We start from the raw sequence: 19,843 nt of genomic DNA on the forward strand, positions 1-19,843 counted from the left end.
AAAGAGTGTTTCATTGTACACAATACTGTAAATTAAAAGCATTATTTTCCTTCAATGTCTGCATGTATAATTTAGCTTTTTAGACGATCGAAGCAATATAGGGAATATAATTTTTAAGTAAAAAGAAACAAAAACATAAAAAGTCTGTTTGTAACTTAATTAGTAAATTCATGCAAAGTTCCTTCCTGTAATAAAATTATATTTTTAATACCAGCCTCGCGATTCACAATATTTCACGCAAACAGTAAAGTTATAGTTTTGGTAGAAGTTTATGAAGCGACTAGGGTCAGGTTAAGAAAGTAGTGTGTGAATCTAAGTTAATATAATACAAAAAAGTACAACTTTGGGGTTCCCAGACAATGGGTAAGTTTATTAGCGACTTTACCTTCTAATTCTGCATTTCGTCGCAAACGCTTTCGCATTAGTCCTGGATTAACGGCTTTCTTTCCAAGTTGGTAATAAGAGGAGAAGCGCCAGGTCTCATTCGAAGTTTCTAGGGCTGGAACACGGACCAAAGTGCAAGATTCTGGTGGAAGCTTTCTGAGAAAAACATGTCGGATGATATTGTATTTGCTGAGCAAAGCCAGCGTGCATACACATCCTCTCTTTTTCGTCAATCTCAACCCTTTCTTGCATCGCTCCTCGTCTTTAAAAAGATATTTCGAATGGTCATCCGGCTTTATCGGAATTTTAAATGCCAAAAGGTGCACCAGACCTGGTAGAGACAACAGCACTTTGCTGCATCTTCGCGCGTCGAAGCTCGCCACATGTGACCTCACAAAATCCATTTCCGACAATTTTCCGAAGCTTTTCCGAACCGTTCCACTTGTGAAGCGAAGATAAAGGGCTGTCTTTAACATCGAATATCTCAGCGACATTTTAACCAAATCGTTTAAAACTTCAGATTATGATTATTCACAGTATTTCCTTTCATTTAAAGTCAAAATGAGTTGCATTTGACCTTTAAACACATGAGCATTTCATGTACTTTTGCAAGTTTGCCCAGGTGACCTTCAGTTTGCTTGTCAGAATATAACATTACCAGATGATCTGTAAACAGATTTGCCTAGTTCTTAGGCCTCTATTTTCAACGTGGTAAACCTGTTTCGGGTCACGTGGTATGAGCCATTCGCCTCGGATACATCACCGAAATGACCAGGCATAACTAATCGATTACATCAATGAAATCAAAGAGGAATCAATAGGTAATCGATAGGTAATCAGTTGATTAGTCATTGATTATTGCCGATGATCAATAAGTAATCAATGACTAATCGAAAGGCCACAAAATTTTTGGTTATCAATTAGTCATCGATTGCATTGATTAGTTATTGATTGCATTGGTTAGTCATTGATTTCATTCATTACATAGATGCCAAGTCTCACGCCTTTGGCGTGAGACTCACTCTTTTTGACCTAATCTCACGCAACCACGCCATTCAGCAAACAACAAATGTTTGCCCATAATGAAGGAGATTGCTTCTCTACAACTTACTTTTTTAAAACTTTTTGAGGGGAATATACCCCCCAGGCCCCCCTAGAAGTTACCTCCTCTGGGTCTCACTAATGCTCCTTCGGGGCAATTCAATTTCTCACTCCATGCCAGCCAAAAAACTGTCATCAATATCGTCTCATTCCGGTGCGTAATGTAACTGCTTACAGTGTATGCTGGCTGTTTCCCCAAAGCAGGTTTACTTTGCTGACAAACATCAACTGAGCAAAATCTATATAGTTGATTCTTATCAGTGAACTTGTTAGTTTCATTTTCAGACTGGTTGGTTTGTGTTAAGTTGTTTTGTAAGTGAATAAAGAGTTGGGTTAAGTGAAATATTGCAAAATTTAGAATCATCTGTTTTTGTGATAAGCACTTCACGTCTCAAAAGGTTATTTGACCTTTTAATGAAAACGTAATTTTGTCAGCAGGAATGCCAGTTACGAAGAAAGATACGTCTTACACACATAAAAAAATCACAAACAAAAAAATGGTACAAGAAAGCAAGAAATGTGTCTTTTGTGTGCAGTATAATAGTCGATGAGTTATCAATAACATCAATAGGTAATCAATTACATCAATGAGTAATGATGTCATCGATGAGTAATCGATAGGCCACAAAATTTTTTGGCTTCGATTAGCCATCACTTACTCATTGATCATCGCCAATAGAGCGGTTTTCACTTGAGTGTCGAAAGTAAATTGCGTTTGCTTTGGTTTTGCATTACTACGCTTAGTGATTGGCTTAAAAATCTCGCGCCACTTTCTCAACCAATCAGAAGTAAAACCAAAACCAATCGTGTCTTGCTCACTCAAGTTTTCCCGCGCTTCGTGTAATTGCTTCGAGTTTTGATTGGACAATGGGTTGCTCTACGCCCTTTGTGATTGGCCAGAGTGATTACTTTGGTTTTGGTTTTACGACACTCAATTGAAAACTGCTCTAATCAACACAGGCGGCCCAAGCGCACTATGTGAATTATTCATAAAGTTTTAGTGAACGTGACCCTTGCCTTTGAGCGGTGTCGTGTTACAAAGATGCGATTTATAAGGGTTTGTATGGGAACTCAACGATTTTCTTTCAAAAAGAATAATATGTAATGCTTCGCTAATAAAATCGACTAACCTTATTGCCTTGTTGTATTCTTTGTTGTTTGTCCGCTTCTCAGGCCATTTTGAAGCGTTTTCGGTGAGTTAGCGCTGGCTGGTGGTGTTCCACTATAAACAAAGTGAAGGCTGGAGACCTCTGAGCAAACCCTCGCCACGCGAAAGCTAATAAATTCTAAACAAGTCAACGCAAAATCCCCAAATTGCCACCATTTAGACCGCAGGTTAATGTTCTAACGGTACGATTCGCGCTAGCTTCCAAATTCCCTTGCACGGGCTCTCGAAGAGCTCCGTTTTGCATCGATTCTGCCCATCTTCACTTCGCCATTCTCCGAAATCCGAACGGCTGCGCTACGAGATTCAAACACTAAAGCTTAGCGACCGCGTCATAGCGACAAAATGACATTCGCCCGACGGGAGGGTCGCTACTTTTGCCGCTCGCAAAATGACACCGTCGGGGGAGCCGGCGCGTGTAATTACAAATACAGGTCTACAGTAGACGAAATGTAGCTCTTAAAAGAACTGTTATGAATCTATCTATAAAAAAAATCCTACTGAAATCCAACGGCTAACGGACTTGATTGTTTGCGAAAAAAAAAATTCTGATAAGTGTTTGAACCGTTGGAAACGAGCTGTCTGGTTTTGAAATCAGTGTCAGATCAATTGAAACCCTTTGCGGTTTCAAGTGCAGTTTCAAATGACAGGTCACGCGCGTGGTTTCAGTTCGAATTACACACACCGGCTCCCCCGACGGTGTCATTTTGCGAGCGGCAAAAGTAGCGACCCTCCCGTCGGGCGAATGTCATTTTGTCGCTATGACGCGGTCGCTAAGCTTTAGTGTTTGAATCTTGTAGCGCAGCCGTTCGGATTTCGGAGAATGGCGAAGTGAAGATGGGCAGAATCGATGCAAAACGGAGCTCTTCGAGAGCCCGTGCAAGGGAATTTGGAAGCTAGCGCGAATCGTACCGTTAGAACATTAACCTGCGGTCTAAATGGTGGCAATTTGGGGATTTTGCGTTGACTTGTTTAGAATTTATTAGCTTTCGCGTGGCGAGGGTTCGCTCAGAGGTCTCCAGCCTTCACTTCGTTTATAGTGGAACACCACCAGCCAGCGCTAACTCACCGAAAACGCTTCAAAATGGCCTGAGAAGCGGACAAACAACAAATACAACAAGGCAATAAGGTTAGTCGATTTTATTAGCGAAACATTACATATTATTCTTTTTGAAAGAAAATCGTTGAGTTCCCATACAAACCCTTATAAATCGCATCTTTGTAACACAACACCGCTCAAAGGCAAGGGTCACGTTCGCTAAAACTTTATGAATAATTCACATAGTGCGCTTGGGCCGCCTGTGTAATCAATGACTAATCAACTGATTACCCATTGATTACTCAGAAATATACTGTAAAGGCCTGGAAAAAAGATGTACAGGAACCAGGCAATAAACAGATATTGCACCACCGCCTTGGACCAGGTCAAGTACAAATATCTAATATTTGGAATCGAGCCCATCCTTATCAGGACAATGACCATGTGACTGGAAGACTCATCCTCTTGACTCATAAGTTCCAATTATTTCGATACCGATACCTTGGGCATTTAATGTTGCATAGAAGATGAGATCAAGAGAATATTGTTAGTTTGTCTCACCTGTTCTTTCCTCAATCGTTCTCCACTGACAGAAGAGCCATGTAGTGAAATGAATACAAAAACAACACGTCCCGTTGATTTGCCGCCAAAGTAAATTTCCAAAGATGGGGTCAACATAAAAGTTCACTTGTGCTACAGACTTCAGGGGAAGTTTTTCTTTACACTCCACCACAATCGATGCACATTTTACAGAGTTTCTCAAATCTTGTTCAAATATGCCAGGACTGTAATATTTTGCGATGATTACTGCTTTTCCCGGCTTGTACAGCGACGAATGACTTCGCATTTGTCCTCAATTTGCTCTGTTCGCTGATTCTCGAAACACACTGGGTTCCAGTATTTTCCGTGCGAGCAAATCATGTGAGAAATCTGCATGTGAGAAAGCGAATGGATTCAGAAAAAGTTCAGCTTCAAGAATGATTCCAGAAACCAATAAGCCAGTAACTTACAAATTAACAAGCTTGTTTTTATCGAAATGACATTTTTCCTGAGAAGGAATATTTATTTAACGTCATAAATGGTCAAATAACTAAAAATCATCCTCATCATTCAGGGTTGTCAGGATGGCCGAGCGGTCTAAGGCGCCAGACTCAAGGAGAAATTCCTTCCCATGATGCATGGGAGCGAGCGTTCTGGTCTCCGAATGGAGGCGTGGGTTCGAATCCCACTTCTGACACATCCTTTCTTTTTCCTCTCTGAGTATTTTTATTTTATTTTTTTTTTATTTCTCTGAGGTTTTTTTTACCTCTTTGAGTATTTTATCCTTACCAAGACTTTTTTACTGTTTGAGTATTTTTACTCTTTTGAAGAAAAATATCGTCCAGATGATTATAGGCAATCGTGGAATTCGAAGAATCAGCATTATAATTTATATTAACATTTCAACGTACTAAAGCAGGATCACCGGAATAACTTTAAAAAGCCTAGCTTTGCAGTCAGTGTATGCTAAAAGCTAACGGCCAAAATTCTTGCATTTATTCGCGCGCATTTGAGCGAGCCAGTTTTAACTTAGCGCGCAAGTGACGCCACTCTCCTCGCTTCTGATTGGTTCGTTCTGAGCATGCGCATGCAAGTTATCCTGTACAGGGGCCTGGGTTCAACCCCTATAAAGGGCGCGTGGAAAGAGAGAGTTCAGGGACTGGACTAGCTCATTGCTTGAGCTGGATTTTTTTTGCGGGTGAAGACCTCTGCTCGAATTATATTTTTTTACATTTCTTCTTTTGTGGATCATTTGATAAAATTGATGTTATTCATGGTTTTAATACTTAAAAAAACATTGTTGATTATTATATTAAAAAATGTAAGAAATGGCTAAAATCAAATGCCATATGTTGTTTCATGTTATACTGATTGTTTTCTTCTACACTTGTTAACAGAATTTTACATCGAATGGCTTACAAATGTTGTTGTAAAGTTTTTATACAAATATTATAGCTAGTAGGCAAGACTTGAAAGACAGTTTTCTATCACCATCGGCGTATATAAAGAAAAAAGGTTTTGCTGGTTTGGAGGACGGGCTGAACGATTTGCTTTGATGAAACTGGCAAGCGCTGGAGACGCTAGCCGTGTTGGTGGGTCTGGGGGCATGCTCCCACATAAAATCTCTAGGCTCAGAAACGCTATTTTCAGCATTCTCCACGTTATATTTCGTCAGAAAACTGAACTCATAAAGTGTAAATTGGCAGGATATTTAGTGCTTAGTAGGACCTGGCTTTAACCTTATCTCCCTTTGCATGATTTTTTTTTACTTGGCATTTTCCCTTGCCTGTTTTTTGTTGTTGTTGTTTTTCCCCACCCCTCCCATCTCTTTTCTAATGGTCCTTCCCTAGATATGATTTATAACCCCTTCTCCCTCCCCCTCTGCCCTGCCGGCAAGGTACTAATCCTTCAGCAAATTCAAGGTCATCACAAATTTCTTTTACGCTTTAACACCTGTACCGGCCGTGACGAGTGTTGGCCTTTGTTCCGCTGCTGACGTCACAACCTTTGACCAAAAAGGCATCACTTGTACTCAAGATCTGCAGGAGGAAAAGATCTTTCCAACGATACTTAGTTCACGTTGATTGCGATAAGAAAAGGAGAAAGAGGAAAAGCGAAAAGAAAAGAAGAAAAAAACGAAAAATCTAAAGTGATAAAGCACTTTGACTTTTGCGCATGCCCGAGCAAAAATGAATGGGTGTGTTGCTAGTGGAAAGAAAGGCATGCCTTCATGTTGCAAGTGGCGTTTTGAGAAGGTTGGAGCTTATTTTGCTCATAACTGTCCAAAAAGTGTTTTTTGAAAATCTCCAGCTGTCAATGGGTTCATCATCAGCATCAACGCCAACTCCCGGGATTTCTAGGGATCGGGCTGTACTTAGATCACTTCCCTTGTGCTAATTAGGGAGGCACGAGAAACAACTGGGGAGAAGGACCCCCCAAAAAAGTAAGAGAAAAAATTAACAATCATCATAGCCAGCCCCGCTACATAAATTATGATCCCTACCTTATAGCCGGAGTGTATCGAATGGCTCAGTTAGGGATGTGGCCGCACCGTCACTTCCTCGCCAAACAGATAGGAATTTTCGTTGTGACGAGGACCGAACGACGTGCAAAAATTGTGGTTCCCCCAAAAAAGTTGAACAAAAATGAAGATAAAACTATGACGACATGCAAATAATGAAAAAACTGTATTTCTATTTTTTTAATTAATCAATTTTTTTTTACATACGGGGATTAATTCAGTAAATGAGTCTTAGCCAAAGTACGTGATGGGTTGTGATGGATTTTATAAACACCTGTAGACAAATTGCACAGGATTGACAATGCAATGCAAATCAGTTCTCTGAGCTTCAACACCACGTGCTCCATTTGGAATCCAAACACATGTACTCCCCAGACTCCCCGTCGTCCTCCGTGTCAAGTGGTTCGTTTGATCCGGTGGAGTCTGAGTCAGATTGTTCAATTTCATAGCTGTGTACAGTGCACAGTGGATCCTGAAATCTCACTTGATTATTGCTTCCTTCTGAACTGCTAGTTGAACTATCTGTGCTTCTTGGAGTACTTTCTGAAATGACAGAAATAAAATGAGTCACCAAAGCGTCCTGGACTCCACATAGGATCGATTGGTATCATTTTTAGTCTATCAATTGCTCACATAATTTATTGTCTTGAAAAAAGGAAGGAGGACAATCAAGCAACAGTAAAACTGTTTTATGAATAGAATAGAATAGTTTTGTTGTCTCCCTTGAGCGTAGTGGTGTGTGTGTTTGTGGAGGAGGCGGGGGGAGAACTCGCTTCTTAAAAGAATGACTAAAGTTTAAAACACCGGGTTTCAAAATCTCTGAAGTTAGTCCAAACTTCTCATCAAGAGAGATTAGAAATGAAAAAGCCTATACCCTAGTAGAGTCCAAAATTATAGTCAATGATGGAAATCTAGACCTTACTTCTAGCCACAAAAGGTCGTAAGCTGTACTGTTTGTACCTAAAGTAGTTTTGTACCTTACTTGCTTAAAAAATAAAGACACAACATTTACCATAGCCTCGACTATCAGCCCCTGTTCGGGAAATGAGCCCGCGCTCCTTCAAAAAAGACGGTCTCGTCCGTGGCGACGAAGAAAGACTGAACTCGAGAGAGCGGCGGAAATCGAGCTTACATTTACCAACTTACCAGGAGAACTACCAGAAGATATTCGAATTGCCTCAATAGACACGTAAGAACTTGGAATAAATCCTTCCCGGCCGTCATCTCTCATGACCCACCACCACTCTTGATCATCTCTATTGAGGACGGTAACAACTTCTCCCCTCTGAACATCAACGTCATTCTCATCCGCAGCATGAAAATCAAACAAAACCATAACAGCTTCATTTCCAAACTTTCGAAAATGACTCACTTGAACTTTCTGCCGACGTCTAAATGTCTCTGGTGCTTTTCGATCCCAATGAATAAGATCCGACACCATCGAAGTGGTTCGATTGTCGTCCGACAAGTCTTCGAGTGACGACGACATTTTCCGAGTCCTTGATTTGTGATATTTATGACTGTAGAGTGCCTCTTCGCTCCGACTTCGTTGAACAGAGGATGTACAAACATTTCCATCAAAGCCTTTTGTAGCAGTACGTAAATGATGAGATGAGGCCTTTTGAAACTCGTGAAAATATACATTTGCAGGCCATTTAGCAGTTTGCGTATTCTCAGCACGAGAGCAGTTTGTAACGAAATCATTTTTGCGTAACACAGTACAATAATTAAACGGTATGAATCCTCTTTTCCCTTTGTTATTCACTGCATAAACTTTACTGTTGTCTCTGTAAAGAAGCAGAACTATTTCTCCCTTTTCTGCGTGTAAGTCTGTTCGTTCAACAGCGTTGTATTTCCATAAAACCCTTGCCTTAATATGAGCTGGATGTGTAGGTGATGCAGCCGCGAGCCTTGATGCTAGTTCAGTTTTTGCGATGTCTGGAAGTGAGAAAGAGCTGCTGTGCATGCTCGGGTTATAAACTTGACTTATTCCACTATCGCTGTCATCATCTTGGTCAATATCCATCGTTATTTCACCGCCTCCGGGTAACAATGGTTTTAATGTTTGTAGTTTCCTTTTCTTTGCCTTTTTCATCGTGTAAACTGCGGACAAATTACAGAAATTAGTTACCACCTTAAACTCATTAAAAAGTTCAACATAATGTTCGCCAAGGGGATAAAATATTTAAAAAGTTTAAAGGCTATAATATATACAAGTTGAAAGATAAAATAAAAAACCAAACGTTTTCGACTAAAAAGTGTCATCACCCTGAGACCAGTCGTTTTTCAGTCACTTGACGAAACAACTGCATGCGGCGAAAAAAAAAATAAAAATAATAATGCTCTTAGCTAATTCTCAGCTAAGATATATTCTTAGCGTGTTAAAGTTTTAGAAAATTTCAGCCTAAGTGTTCCAGTTCTAATGAAAAAGGTCCTCATAAAAAGAGTCAGTTGACGTCATTTCAGTCATGGCTTCCCACTTATGGCCAAAGGTTGCAACTATTAAAGACAGTCAGACTGAATAGATAAGAGCAAAAAACAGTCGTTTTTTATGCAAAAGGGATACACGACATGAAGCTCTGAATGGATCCACGCCGACTGGAGCATAACAGAGTTATCAAAGTTAAGAAAACTGAACAACAACTTAGAGGAGTTAGTCGATAGACTCCAAAAATTACTTCCTATCGTTTCACTAATTCATGCTCACTAGCTTCAGTTCGAGATTCAACACTGAACATATCTTCATTATTTTCCATAGCAGTACTCAAGTAACAAGAGAGAAAGAATAAAAAATAAATTACAAATAAAAATAATTTTTCTGACTACGTGGAAAACTATGGAAAACGTTCGCGGATAGAATTCAAACCGTGTAATTAATGCAATTGCATGTATAGTACGTGAATATAGTGTCAGGATTGCTTGGAATAAAAAAGCGGAAATTAAAGAATAACATTTCTTTTATAAGCAATTTTTGTCAAAAATGTGGCTGCATAAAAGGTCATTGTCTCTTTCGAAGGAAAACGTGCAATGAATATAAGCAGATGAAAGTGATTTCCTAGCAGAAGGCTTTACTTCAATCGATGAAATTTGAATAAGAATAAATTGTGAGTTGTATGACGTATTTTGTAAGTCCATGTTTGCACGTACACAGATGACATCATAAAGATTTGGAACATTCAATTCAATTATACATCTTGTATTTGGAAAGATTTTTTGATGATTTAAAATAAATAGCTATCCACTTGGCTTTCCGCAGACTTAACACATGTTTTTGTAAGGAAAAATAGGCGAATACGATAAATGAATAATATTGCGAAATTAACGACCTGCTAATTTTTGACGCCATGCCATACGAAAGCTTAATAATTTTAAAGGGCTTGCTTGAAAAAGGACTTTATTCCTTTAATTAACATAGATAAACAGCAAATACATGCGATTTATAAAATTACGTGAGTTGGAAACATTTCGCGTGTGCAAATTAAACTAACACTTTTTGTATTGAATCGAAAAAAAAAAACAATGGGTTTTCCGTGTATATAATCACCTCTCGGAAGGAAGAAACTCAGTACAAACTCAATCGAAAAAAACTCTGCGGATGTAGTTAGCTGTTCCAAGAAATGTCTAAATGTGATGTACAACATTTTATTACTGTTCTTTACATGAAGCGAAATGCTCTGTTGTTTTCTTGATTCCTTTGGGAAATTGTTAAAGCAATTCATAAAACTTGCATATTATCCCGAGGCTCGATCGACTCAAGCCCTATGTCAGTTATTCTCGCGATCGTGGAAGTTCAGTGTATGATTTATAGCCATGCAGAATAATAGAATAATAGATATGCCGAACGAAGCAAAAGGAAATCTTGAATAAATATATTTCTATTTTTCTAAAACGGTTAATCCGTTTTGGTTATCATCCTTGAGTTTACCTCAAGAATATTACTAGTAGGTCAAAGTCTAGGGAGTTATTCCAATAGAATCGATGAACTTTGCAACAAAAGATGCTCAGGAAACAAAGTTTTTTCTTACCGTCATCCAGTACATAATCGTCCAAGTCCATATTTAAAATTTTGTCAACTCGAACGTTGAATGGAAACTCGACTGAGACCGTTCGCTCTGCGCGCTGTGGGTCATTCAAAATAGACTTTGGCGCTGGGGGAGGGAAACTCATTAGCACACAATTATACGTCTCTCGTGCTTCACGGCTTTGATGGTTACCATGGTTACCACGGATGTTTGACACCATGCGGAAAGAATCTCTCGCTCACTATTGGCTCATTTCAGAAAACGCTTTTGACTTATTAAATAGGTGATTCATGATGTCTGCTGAGTATTGTGGGCTTCTGAAAGATAATTCGCGCTCAAACTATAGTGTATTCATATTTTATAGAGCAATAAGTTTCAAAGAAATCGATACGGAGTGTTGAAAGCTTTGCAAAAGATACGTATCAGTCGAGTTTGAATAGCATCGTAAGTAGTTATCAATTCATTAAAGAAATAATAATAAAAAACTTCCTTTTCGTAAAAGCAAACTGAAGCAGGTGCTTTTACATTAATTGGGTATCTAAAAACTTGACCGGTATAAAATGACATCTTGAAATCTTTTGTATTTCAATATCCTTTGTCAGGATCAAGAGACAAGAACACACACGAATACACATTAAAACAAAAACAACATCTTTGTTATTTTTCTATCTAAAAATGCAAATTCTCTGCCAAGCTAAAAGGCACTTAAAGCCAATATTAGCGCGCATACTATTTCACCTCCTACTTTTGTTCTCATTGCGTCCTTAGAAAACAATGAGAGGAGGTCAAATTCTTCGACAAGAAAAGAACCGAACAATTCAGTGTCACATGTTTATTACAATGATCTTACTTGCTATTCATTTTCTTAATCCCTTACTTTCGTCAACTGCATTACTCAACTGGATGAATATCTTTGAAGCACGTTCAAACTTCCATGAAATGATGTTGCTGTTAACATTATACCAGGGGATTTTTGGTGTGCAGATATCTGAGGGGCATATTTTTAATTTGTCATACACGGAGTCTACACGGGACAAGGTTACATTGACAGGATTTGAGAGCATTTGCATTTTTAAAAGACACCGTTTTTCTTCATAAAACAGGCTAGCCTGGCTCCGAATCAATGCCGAATGGTGGGCGCAGAAAGGGGATTTCAAGCAAAAAACGAACTGTGAAACCCTTACCTTGTTCCCAGGGACTTTTCTCTGTTTCTACCTGCCTACCTGTTTGCCTGCCTGCTTGCGCACCCCCACCCCCCAGCGGAGGACGAGATGTCCAGTTTGTTTGAAAACCGGAGCTTTAGCAAATTCGTCAAGAATTTTGTGTTTTCTGAGAATGTTTTGAAAAACAATAAAAAATGATCGCCGATTAAATTAATTTAAACCAAACTGATCACGCTGAAGGATCAATTAAAGCAGTGTTCAAGCAGCGTTTCGGTAGTGGTCTCAGTGAATTTATACCAAAGTCTGTACGTAGACCACCGACTGACTTATTTTAAGGTGCTTCTACGGGCTTTAATGAAAATGAAAAAGAAAGCAAACTTTTATAGGGATTTCCTTCTCACACAGGATTTCACAAGCCTACCATTTTACAAGCAACAAAAACAACATAACTATCATACCGGTAAAGCACTAATCTTTGATAATTGTATCCCATTAACAGCTACCGTCGCCTGCTTATAGAACGAGTCGTCTGTTGATCTCAGTCATGATGTAGGCTACTAAACAGAGCACAACGAAACACGTGTGAGGGGTTTTCTGGGGTAACCGGTTTGCAACTCCCTCCGGAAAGAAACCTGTAGAGTACTCTGCAAAGCTTTCAGCTGCTTAAACCACAATGTCTTTTCTATGAGGCACCAGTTGTATGCATACACGTATTTAAACTAAAGTCGAGTGTTAAGACTCCATGAAAAAAATCTTCATCAAAATAAATGCATAATGAAATTACAAGTAACAAGCCTGAGCCATCAATCAGTACCACTGCGCTTTGATGAGAGTCACGAGAATCTGTTATTACTGTAGTTAATTCAATTTTCTTTTTTTTGGTAACAAACCTGGAGTAATTCCGTTTTCTCTTTATACTTACTTTTTTACGGCTTTTCGTAGAGATGTGAGTTAATTATGTACCATCCCAGGAGCTTAGTTGAGGATGGGCGAGGATAATACATCAGGAAGTCAAAGGAAACATCGTAATATTATTTACCATTTTAGAAAATTCAAAACAACGTGGTTTATAATTTCTTCCCCAGGTGAGTAGAAATACAGCTGAAATTTATAAATGAACTCAAAAGAAATCTTAAAAATGACAATTGAAGATAATGTCAACAGTTTATCTAATTACTATAATAAATACTGTTGCTGCGGCGCCACTACAGATAAGCTTGACAACATCAAAAGCTATTTAGGCGGAAACATCAATGTTTCAGCTGAGATTAGCAGCGGAAAGCCTAGGGAATTATTTAATCAAGTGAACAATTTGCACGAAACTGAGACGCACCCACTTCAAGGCTCAGGCTTTGTTTCGATCACTTTGCCACGTAACTGAACGGGCAAAATTTTTCAAGTTTGACGATCGTAATGCGTTTTAGTCTTCGTCAGTCAAAACCGTCCTTGGTTAAATTACGTTTTTATTACTCCTTTGTTGATTGTCTATGTGAGACAACTATTATTTTGAGGTTACCTTCAGTTTTAAAGAAATCAGAAAAATGACTTGAAATACCGTGATATTGCTCTTTTGAGGAGTATTTAACACTTGATACAAAGTCAACATTTCTGCACGAGAAGCTAACAAGTCAACGAAAAGTTCATCCACTCCGCGAGGCTGTGTGATGTCATTAGCAGCAGGGTGGGACAGTTCAAGTCGGTCCGATCTAAATGAGTAAAAGCACGATTTTATCCGCACGGTACAGCGACACTAAAAGCTGATAAGTCTTGACGATAAACTTGTAAAACACGCCGGCGTATACAGCATACTTCACTTTTTTTATACATCAAGATTTTGCGCCTCTGAGTAGCATTATCTTGTAAAAAATAGACATATGTTCAAGATCGCGCGTGATTTGCTAATAATCAAAGCTCATTATTCGGACTGCAAAACCGGCACAAGAACGACGAAATCCTGAATGACATAAATGAGGTGCTTTTCGAGTAAGGTTAAAAAGTCATGTCGGAATCGCACACGATCAGTTAATTTTTTTAAAAGCTTTTGAATACTCTCACGAGAGCGTTATTTCGCGACAGCCACTCCTAATATAACAAATATATAGACAAATAATTGAGTGTAATGTTTTCGCAGAATGTTCAGTTGGAGAAAATATTTCAACAGTTTAAGATATAAGCTTTATTATTCCAGACTTGTGTTCTGGGCCCAACACATGGTGTCGGTTCCCAAGGCTGTTTGCCTGACTCGGTCATTGTCTCTTTCTCTTGCCTAGAAATCATACTGAGGCATGTTTTAACCTTATTTTAAGCTTCCAGCATCTATTTCCCTCCATTATGGGTATCAGAGTTAATTTAGCTTTACACACATGCAATTTTCTAATCCAAATATATAGGTAGATTTAATTTAATAGAGCCTTATACATTTCACTTTTTCCCATAAAATGCGTCACAAGAAAATACGAGGCACAGCTAACATCTGTATACCAACTAAACTATTCGAGCTTGACAGCTGAAGTCAATAAATTATTGATTAGCTGTATGAGGAGTATTCTAGACCTCTTGGAAGCCGAGCAGAAATTTCAGGAATGACCGAAGTTAAAAATAATCGATGCAAGTATATTCCGATACATTCATTGGAACATGAAAGCTGTCATTATCGCGCATACCAAGTAGCTCATAATGAATCACGACACAGTTTGTTTTAACATGTTTTTTTCTTCTTCTTGTGTAAATCGCGAAAAAAACCTTTCGCATATTCTATCTGCTTTGCTATATTTAAAAGATCTTTCCATCAAAACGACCTATTGACACTATAAAGCTAGAAGTCAGATGAAATCCTTATCTTTGATTAAAGAATTTATCTGGCTGGGCAAACATCTTTACCAAACGTCTGCGTGAAACGGAAACGAAATTATGCAAAAATCCGAAAACTGGCGCAAAAAGTAAACATTGTTTTGAGTTAAGATTCAACAAGTTTACAAGACTTTCTAATATTGCGTCAACTAGTCTGTATTAGACATACTTGCAATACTTTCATCAAGTTTGATGTAGATAGCTGTAAAACAACCCCAATACATGTAATTAGTCCAAGGCTCAGTCAGCTAAGTCGTGTAATGCTGAAATTTTTGATCTAATCATCGAGCAAGCAACTTTGAATATTAATATCGTTCTTCTCGTTCTGAGTAAAAGAGAACAAAAGTATGTCAGAACAGAGGAGAATGGATTCATCAAGGAATCTGCGGAATAAGTATGCATGCGATGATAAGTTGCTATTCGGCAAAAAGAAAACGTCGCATATACTTTTTTAAGAGCACTTCAGACAAAAAAGCAAGCTAATGTCATAAACGTTTTTCTTTATCTGTATTTCAAGAGTCGCAAACAAACTGTTTTGTTTTGGATACCGGTTTCCCAATACTTAATCCAACCAAGTGTGTATAGACGTGTATGATATTAGCCGTTGAGCTGTCTAGCTTGTATTTGTACTCCCAAGGCTATTAGTACCAACACATAACATACAAAAATGAATATATCTCTGATTAATCGAGAAGTTGTTACAGGGATCTTCACGTAAACTTTACAACGAGAACAAAGAAACTGAAGCATGCAAGCGGCTTTCACTAAAGTTTAACTTACTATGTTTGCTCAGCAAAGCTGAGCAAAGCTGTACGATTAAAACCTTGTTAACGTCCGATATCAAAGATCACTTTTATACTTTATATGATTTGTAAAATAATCTTCAATTATTATTTATAATTCCACTCCCCCAGCGACGTGAACGTATTAAAAGGATAAATTCCTTTTGCGGAAACAAACTGGTTTGTACGATATTCGTACAAACCATTCGCGGCGGTAGGTAAAAATTGTACAAACGCATGTGCTCGATCACGACCCCCTGCTGTATGAAAAGTTGTTTGTCGTGTTTGTTGTAATATAGCTTCAGTGACTTCCCACATCAATAATGAGTCGTTACAAGACGACAATAAATCACGGATATTGTATTGAAATAGAAACCATTTAGCTTCCTACCTTTAAATTGTCCTGCGCTCGAGGGCTTCCTCCCCATCACGGATGGACAAAAGAAAGCCATTTAACAGGTAACCTTTAATGGACAACGCTGATCACCGATTGGAAGGGACGGTTGTAACTGACGTCTTCACTAAGAATCGCTATGACATGTGTAAAACTTCAGTAAATAATAGTATGGAAATACAGGGACTCGTTTACCAAATCTAGAAGAAAGAAGAGCGTCTCAATCAGTGGAAAATTATTTGTAATCCGTCAGTCAGATCAGTACGAGCTTTTCGGCAGGATTTGAGTTCACGACAGATGATCAACATGTTGAAATACCATTAATAACACTACTCGATTCTTGTCAAAGCACGCCATCTCACTACAAACTCCACAGGGAAAATTTTAAATCCTTCCTTTACGTTTGTAAGCTTTGTTCTAAATAGCAGTAAATAAACGTAAACAGGAAATGGTTACTAACCTTAGCTTCTCCCTTAGCGTTCTCGCCAGAAAAATCACAAAATACAAGAGCTATCGATATCGTCGACAAGCGGCCATATAATTTGCATTAAAGTGGCATATGAATTTACCAACAGCGCCAACTACTTGAGCCCAACACCTTTCCACAAATACGGTTCGGATTACTCAGGAATCTTGCCGATATGTCTCTGGTTTCCGGTGGAAATGTCACCGTATAAATGCAGTGAAGGACACGAGATTTTCTTTCACAACTGACAGGTGACAGCCGTTCGGCGACACTGGAACGGTACCCAGACAATACCTGTCAGTATACAATGGCCTCGGGTTGATAAGTAATTTTATTACCTGTCCACCGAGTTTATAAGTGACTTGATTACCTGTCATTGCTCAAAGCCAATAATCCCTTGCTAGATTTTCTTTGCTTAGGGCTTCTGGACACAACCGTTATTTTCAGTATTTTGTCAGTTTTGTTTTGATTATTTTGCAGGTGAAAAATTAGTTCAATTCATCTCACAATGTAAAGAATCAGAGTCTGAAATTCTGTTGCAGTCATTGTCGTCATTGGCACCCAACAATATTAATAATCCGAGAGTAAAAAGGACGGGGATACTCGTCGGAAATTTTAAGTTAAAAACCTCTAAAAGCTAAGGAGACCAATCTGCGGCGGGCTCAGGCCTTTTTGACCCCTAAAAGACACATTTTTCATGCCTTTATGGTGGCTCATATGTCAATAATATTCAGTGTTCTCGTAAAGTAATCGTTTCCTCAAAGCGAGCATGAAGCATCACGGTCACGCAAATTTTGATGTTTCTGGCGATCGCTCGTTTAATTGTTATATGTCCAAACTATTTTTAAATGAAAATATGAATTATTTTTCGTGTGTTTTGCAAGTGTTTTGAGTAATTTTTGGAATCGAAACGAAAATTGCAAACCCAGCAAAAATTTGTCAAGGCACAGGACACACGTCATCACGAAAAGGGGAATTACCTTGCGAATCTCAATCTCGCAGTTAGATATGCTCTATTTTACGTGCTTCGAATCACGCGACTTTCCAAATGCTTCTGAAAGCTGTGTTTTTTGGGGAAATAGCCGTTAAACTTCAAGAACTTGATTTTAAAGCTTCTTTAATTTTAACCGAAATCAATTTATGCCATTAAAGTGGTTTGAGTGTAGTTTGTTTGAGATTCGGAACAATATAAAAATTTGCAAGCCCAGGCAGGAATTTGTTGATGCAAGTTTATTAAAGAAAGAGATGACGCGAGTAAGGGAATTTTCGCTCACTGCTACAGTTCACGCAAACCCCGTGACTCTTGCAAGCCTCAGACTTAAGTCGTCAGACGACGCTAAAGCCTAAACGAAGAAATACAACGGGATGGCCTTAGTCTAGTATTTATTTTGACGTGAAATGGACTTCTTTTTAATGCCATTCAACTGGTTTGGGTTTATTTTATTCAACATTCGGAACAAAATAATTACTGCATGCGTAAGCAGAAATTTATCCGGCCAGGAGCAAGAGATGACGTGATAAAGAAAATTCATGTCACGCACACTCCGTGACTGACGCAAACACGGCTTGTGTGTTTCTCAAGTGACTGCTTTTCTAAAGTTTTTTTTTACAAAGCGGCGCCGTGTCTTTCAAGCCAAAGAGCTGAAAGAAGTAGTCCAACATTAACCGCCCGGTTTTAAACTGCTTGAAGTTCTTGTTTTTTTTTTAATTACCCAAATCTAGCTAACTGTTACTAGTGTTGAAACCGAAAATAAAATAAAAAAAACATGGGCAATTCAATGGCCGAGTCATTCCCAGTGGCCGCGATACTTCTGGTCAGCAAAGCGTGTTTACGCTAGTGCCAGATCCTTTTTGCGACACCTCATATATATTTGGGACGTACACCCACGACAGGGTAACCACAACACAGTGAACCGAAACCACAACACAGTGTACCAAGAAGACTGGGCACCAGAAGGGGTATTGCTGCTGCCATATGTCATATTGCGTGACGGCGAGGAAAATCGTACCTTGCCGGCCGTAAGAATCTGTCAACCCTTCTTCATGCACGTGTTTATAGATTGTTCTTGTAGTGCTAGTAATTTCTCTACGTGATTCCGTGGCCTCGGGTGTGAGTTATGACGCCAAAAGTTGTAATGAAACGTTTGACCTTTTAAAGTTATGTTATGTGTTTTTTATGACATTCGAAGCAAAGCCGGACACATTAAACGGCTTGTAGCCCATGTAAATGCCTGTTACAAATTACCAAAACACACCGTATTCGATGATAATTGAAAAGTGTAGCAAACATTTTGGTTTGTCGGAAACACATCCACGTAAATGTCACTAAAACACTGCGCATCAATAAACATGTCACTATCGCGTTTTAGCCGGTAAACTTTAACACTAGGTAAACAAGGGAAATAATTAATAGCCGGAATAAATAAGTTGTCGAAGGCTTTTTTTAGGCGAAGAATATTGGAGCATCCACGGGAAAAAGGGTAGGAATGAATAACAGAAATAGCTGTTTCGAAATTTGGTCTTCGTTTTCTGCAGTATAGGGGTGTCCATGCATTCACGATATTTGCGCGTTTAAAATCAGATATACAGTAGAACCCTGGTAACTCGAACTCAGATAACTCGAACAACCCCCCTAACTCGAACTAACTTCTATTTCCCTTGGACCCACTTCCCAGTCATTTTTACTCGGTTAACTCGAAAACCCTGTTAACTCGAGCTGTTTTTTGTTTCCCTTCAGAGTTCGAGTTACCGGGGTTCAACTGTATATAATCCGCAACTTTTTGTAATTCCATCTACTCCTATCTGTATCGTCCATATATCTCACATATCGATAGTCCCGGACGACGCAGTTTGTCCTCGAACTTTTGCAAGATGTACGGACAGAAGTTGTTATTGTTGTGGATCATTGTACCACTGTTACCTTTGTTCGCAATCGTCCAAGAAAGGTTCAAAAGAAAGTGTTCTAATAAAACACTTCGAGAAGAAGCACTCAGGGCCAAAAGGGTTACACAGTATGGTAAGAAATGCTATATTATAAAGAACTTTTCATCTGGACCGAGCGCGCTTTTTTCTTAGTACAGTGGCATTTCTGCGCATTCATTGAGACCGATGTAAACATATATTTACATAGTTAAACTAACGGGTTTTTTTTTCTATGTTTCAACATATAAACACTTACTATACATTGGCAAACAATTAATTCAGCTTAATTGAATATATATATGTCAGCACTCGTCTCGTTTCTTGTGGCCGGCTCGAAGCACTTTTTTAATTAAACTACTTACAATTTTTTGCAAAAACGTGTCTCCCAATTGACTGATATGTGTAAATAAGATAATACAAAGATCTTTAGCAATTTAACTTTTGTAAAAGATATTTGCCGTCGGATTCCCATACAAACACTGTAATTTGTACCC

General features: G+C 38.7%; 2 protein-coding genes and 1 non-coding gene across 8 annotated transcripts in view; 1 reads left to right on the forward strand and 2 right to left on the reverse strand.

Moving 5' to 3' along the window:
* LOC144666778 (uncharacterized) overlaps positions 1-4,722 on the reverse strand; it is a 15,817-nt gene extending 11,095 nt beyond the window's left edge. The window contains exons 1-2 of one of the 3 annotated variants that reach the window (XM_078528168.1): positions 4,700-4,722; positions 4,251-4,619 (exon numbers count right to left, since the gene is read on the reverse strand). In XM_078528168.1, the coding sequence (XP_078384294.1) occupies positions 4,251-4,536 (286 nt within the window). In that variant the 5' untranslated portion in view covers positions 4,537-4,619; positions 4,700-4,722. Of the gene's footprint in view, positions 1-4,250 lie in introns of all 3 variants that reach the window. The other 2 variants (XM_078528169.1, XM_078528167.1) reach the window with 2 other exon arrangements.
* Positions 4,723-4,807: 85 nt separating this feature from the next.
* On the forward strand, positions 4,808-4,926 carry Trnal-caa (transfer RNA leucine (anticodon CAA)). Its single transcript has 2 exons — positions 4,808-4,845; positions 4,881-4,926. It is a non-coding gene; the product is annotated as a tRNA-Leu (tRNA).
* Positions 4,927-6,914: 1,988 nt separating this feature from the next.
* Positions 6,915-16,954, reverse strand: LOC144665980 (uncharacterized). 4 transcript variants are annotated; one of them, XM_078527312.1, is made up of 4 exons: positions 16,422-16,954; positions 15,959-16,098; positions 7,897-8,853; positions 6,915-7,293 (listed from the first exon to the last, which is right to left on the reverse strand). In XM_078527312.1, exons 2-4 carry the CDS (start codon positions 16,017-16,019, stop codon positions 7,079-7,081), a joined length of 1,233 nt encoding a protein of 410 aa, XP_078383438.1. In that variant the 5' UTR covers positions 16,020-16,098; positions 16,422-16,954; the 3' UTR covers positions 6,915-7,078. The 4 variants fall into 4 exon arrangements, with proteins under 4 accessions (XP_078383438.1, XP_078383436.1, XP_078383437.1 ...); XM_078527310.1 differs by having other exon boundaries at positions 15,959-16,161; XM_078527311.1 differs by lacking the exon at positions 16,422-16,954 and having other exon boundaries at positions 15,959-16,397.
* Between the last annotated feature and the right edge of the window lie 2,889 nt (positions 16,955-19,843).

Source organism: Oculina patagonica, chromosome 9 (assembly GCF_052425735.1).
Source record: "Oculina patagonica isolate OP01 chromosome 9, crgOcupat, whole genome shotgun sequence".
Lineage (NCBI taxonomy): Eukaryota > Metazoa > Cnidaria > Anthozoa > Scleractinia > Oculinidae > Oculina > Oculina patagonica.

What these genes read in the sequence shown, in the direction of transcription:
- LOC144665980 (XM_078527309.1), bottom strand. Translation starts at nt 10,992, where the DNA reads ATGGTGTCAAACATCCGTGGTAACCATGGTAACCATCAAAGCCGTGAA. An exon ending in CGATTATGTACTGGATGACG is followed by an intron (nt 8,854 to 10,775) that starts GTAAGAAAAAAC and finishes ATTTGTCCGCAG; the next exon opens with TTTACACGATGAAAAAGGCA. An exon ending in ATCTTCTGGTAGTTCTCCTG is followed by an intron (nt 7,294 to 7,896) that starts GTAAGTTGGTAA and finishes CTGTCATTTCAG; the next exon opens with AAAGTACTCCAAGAAGCACA.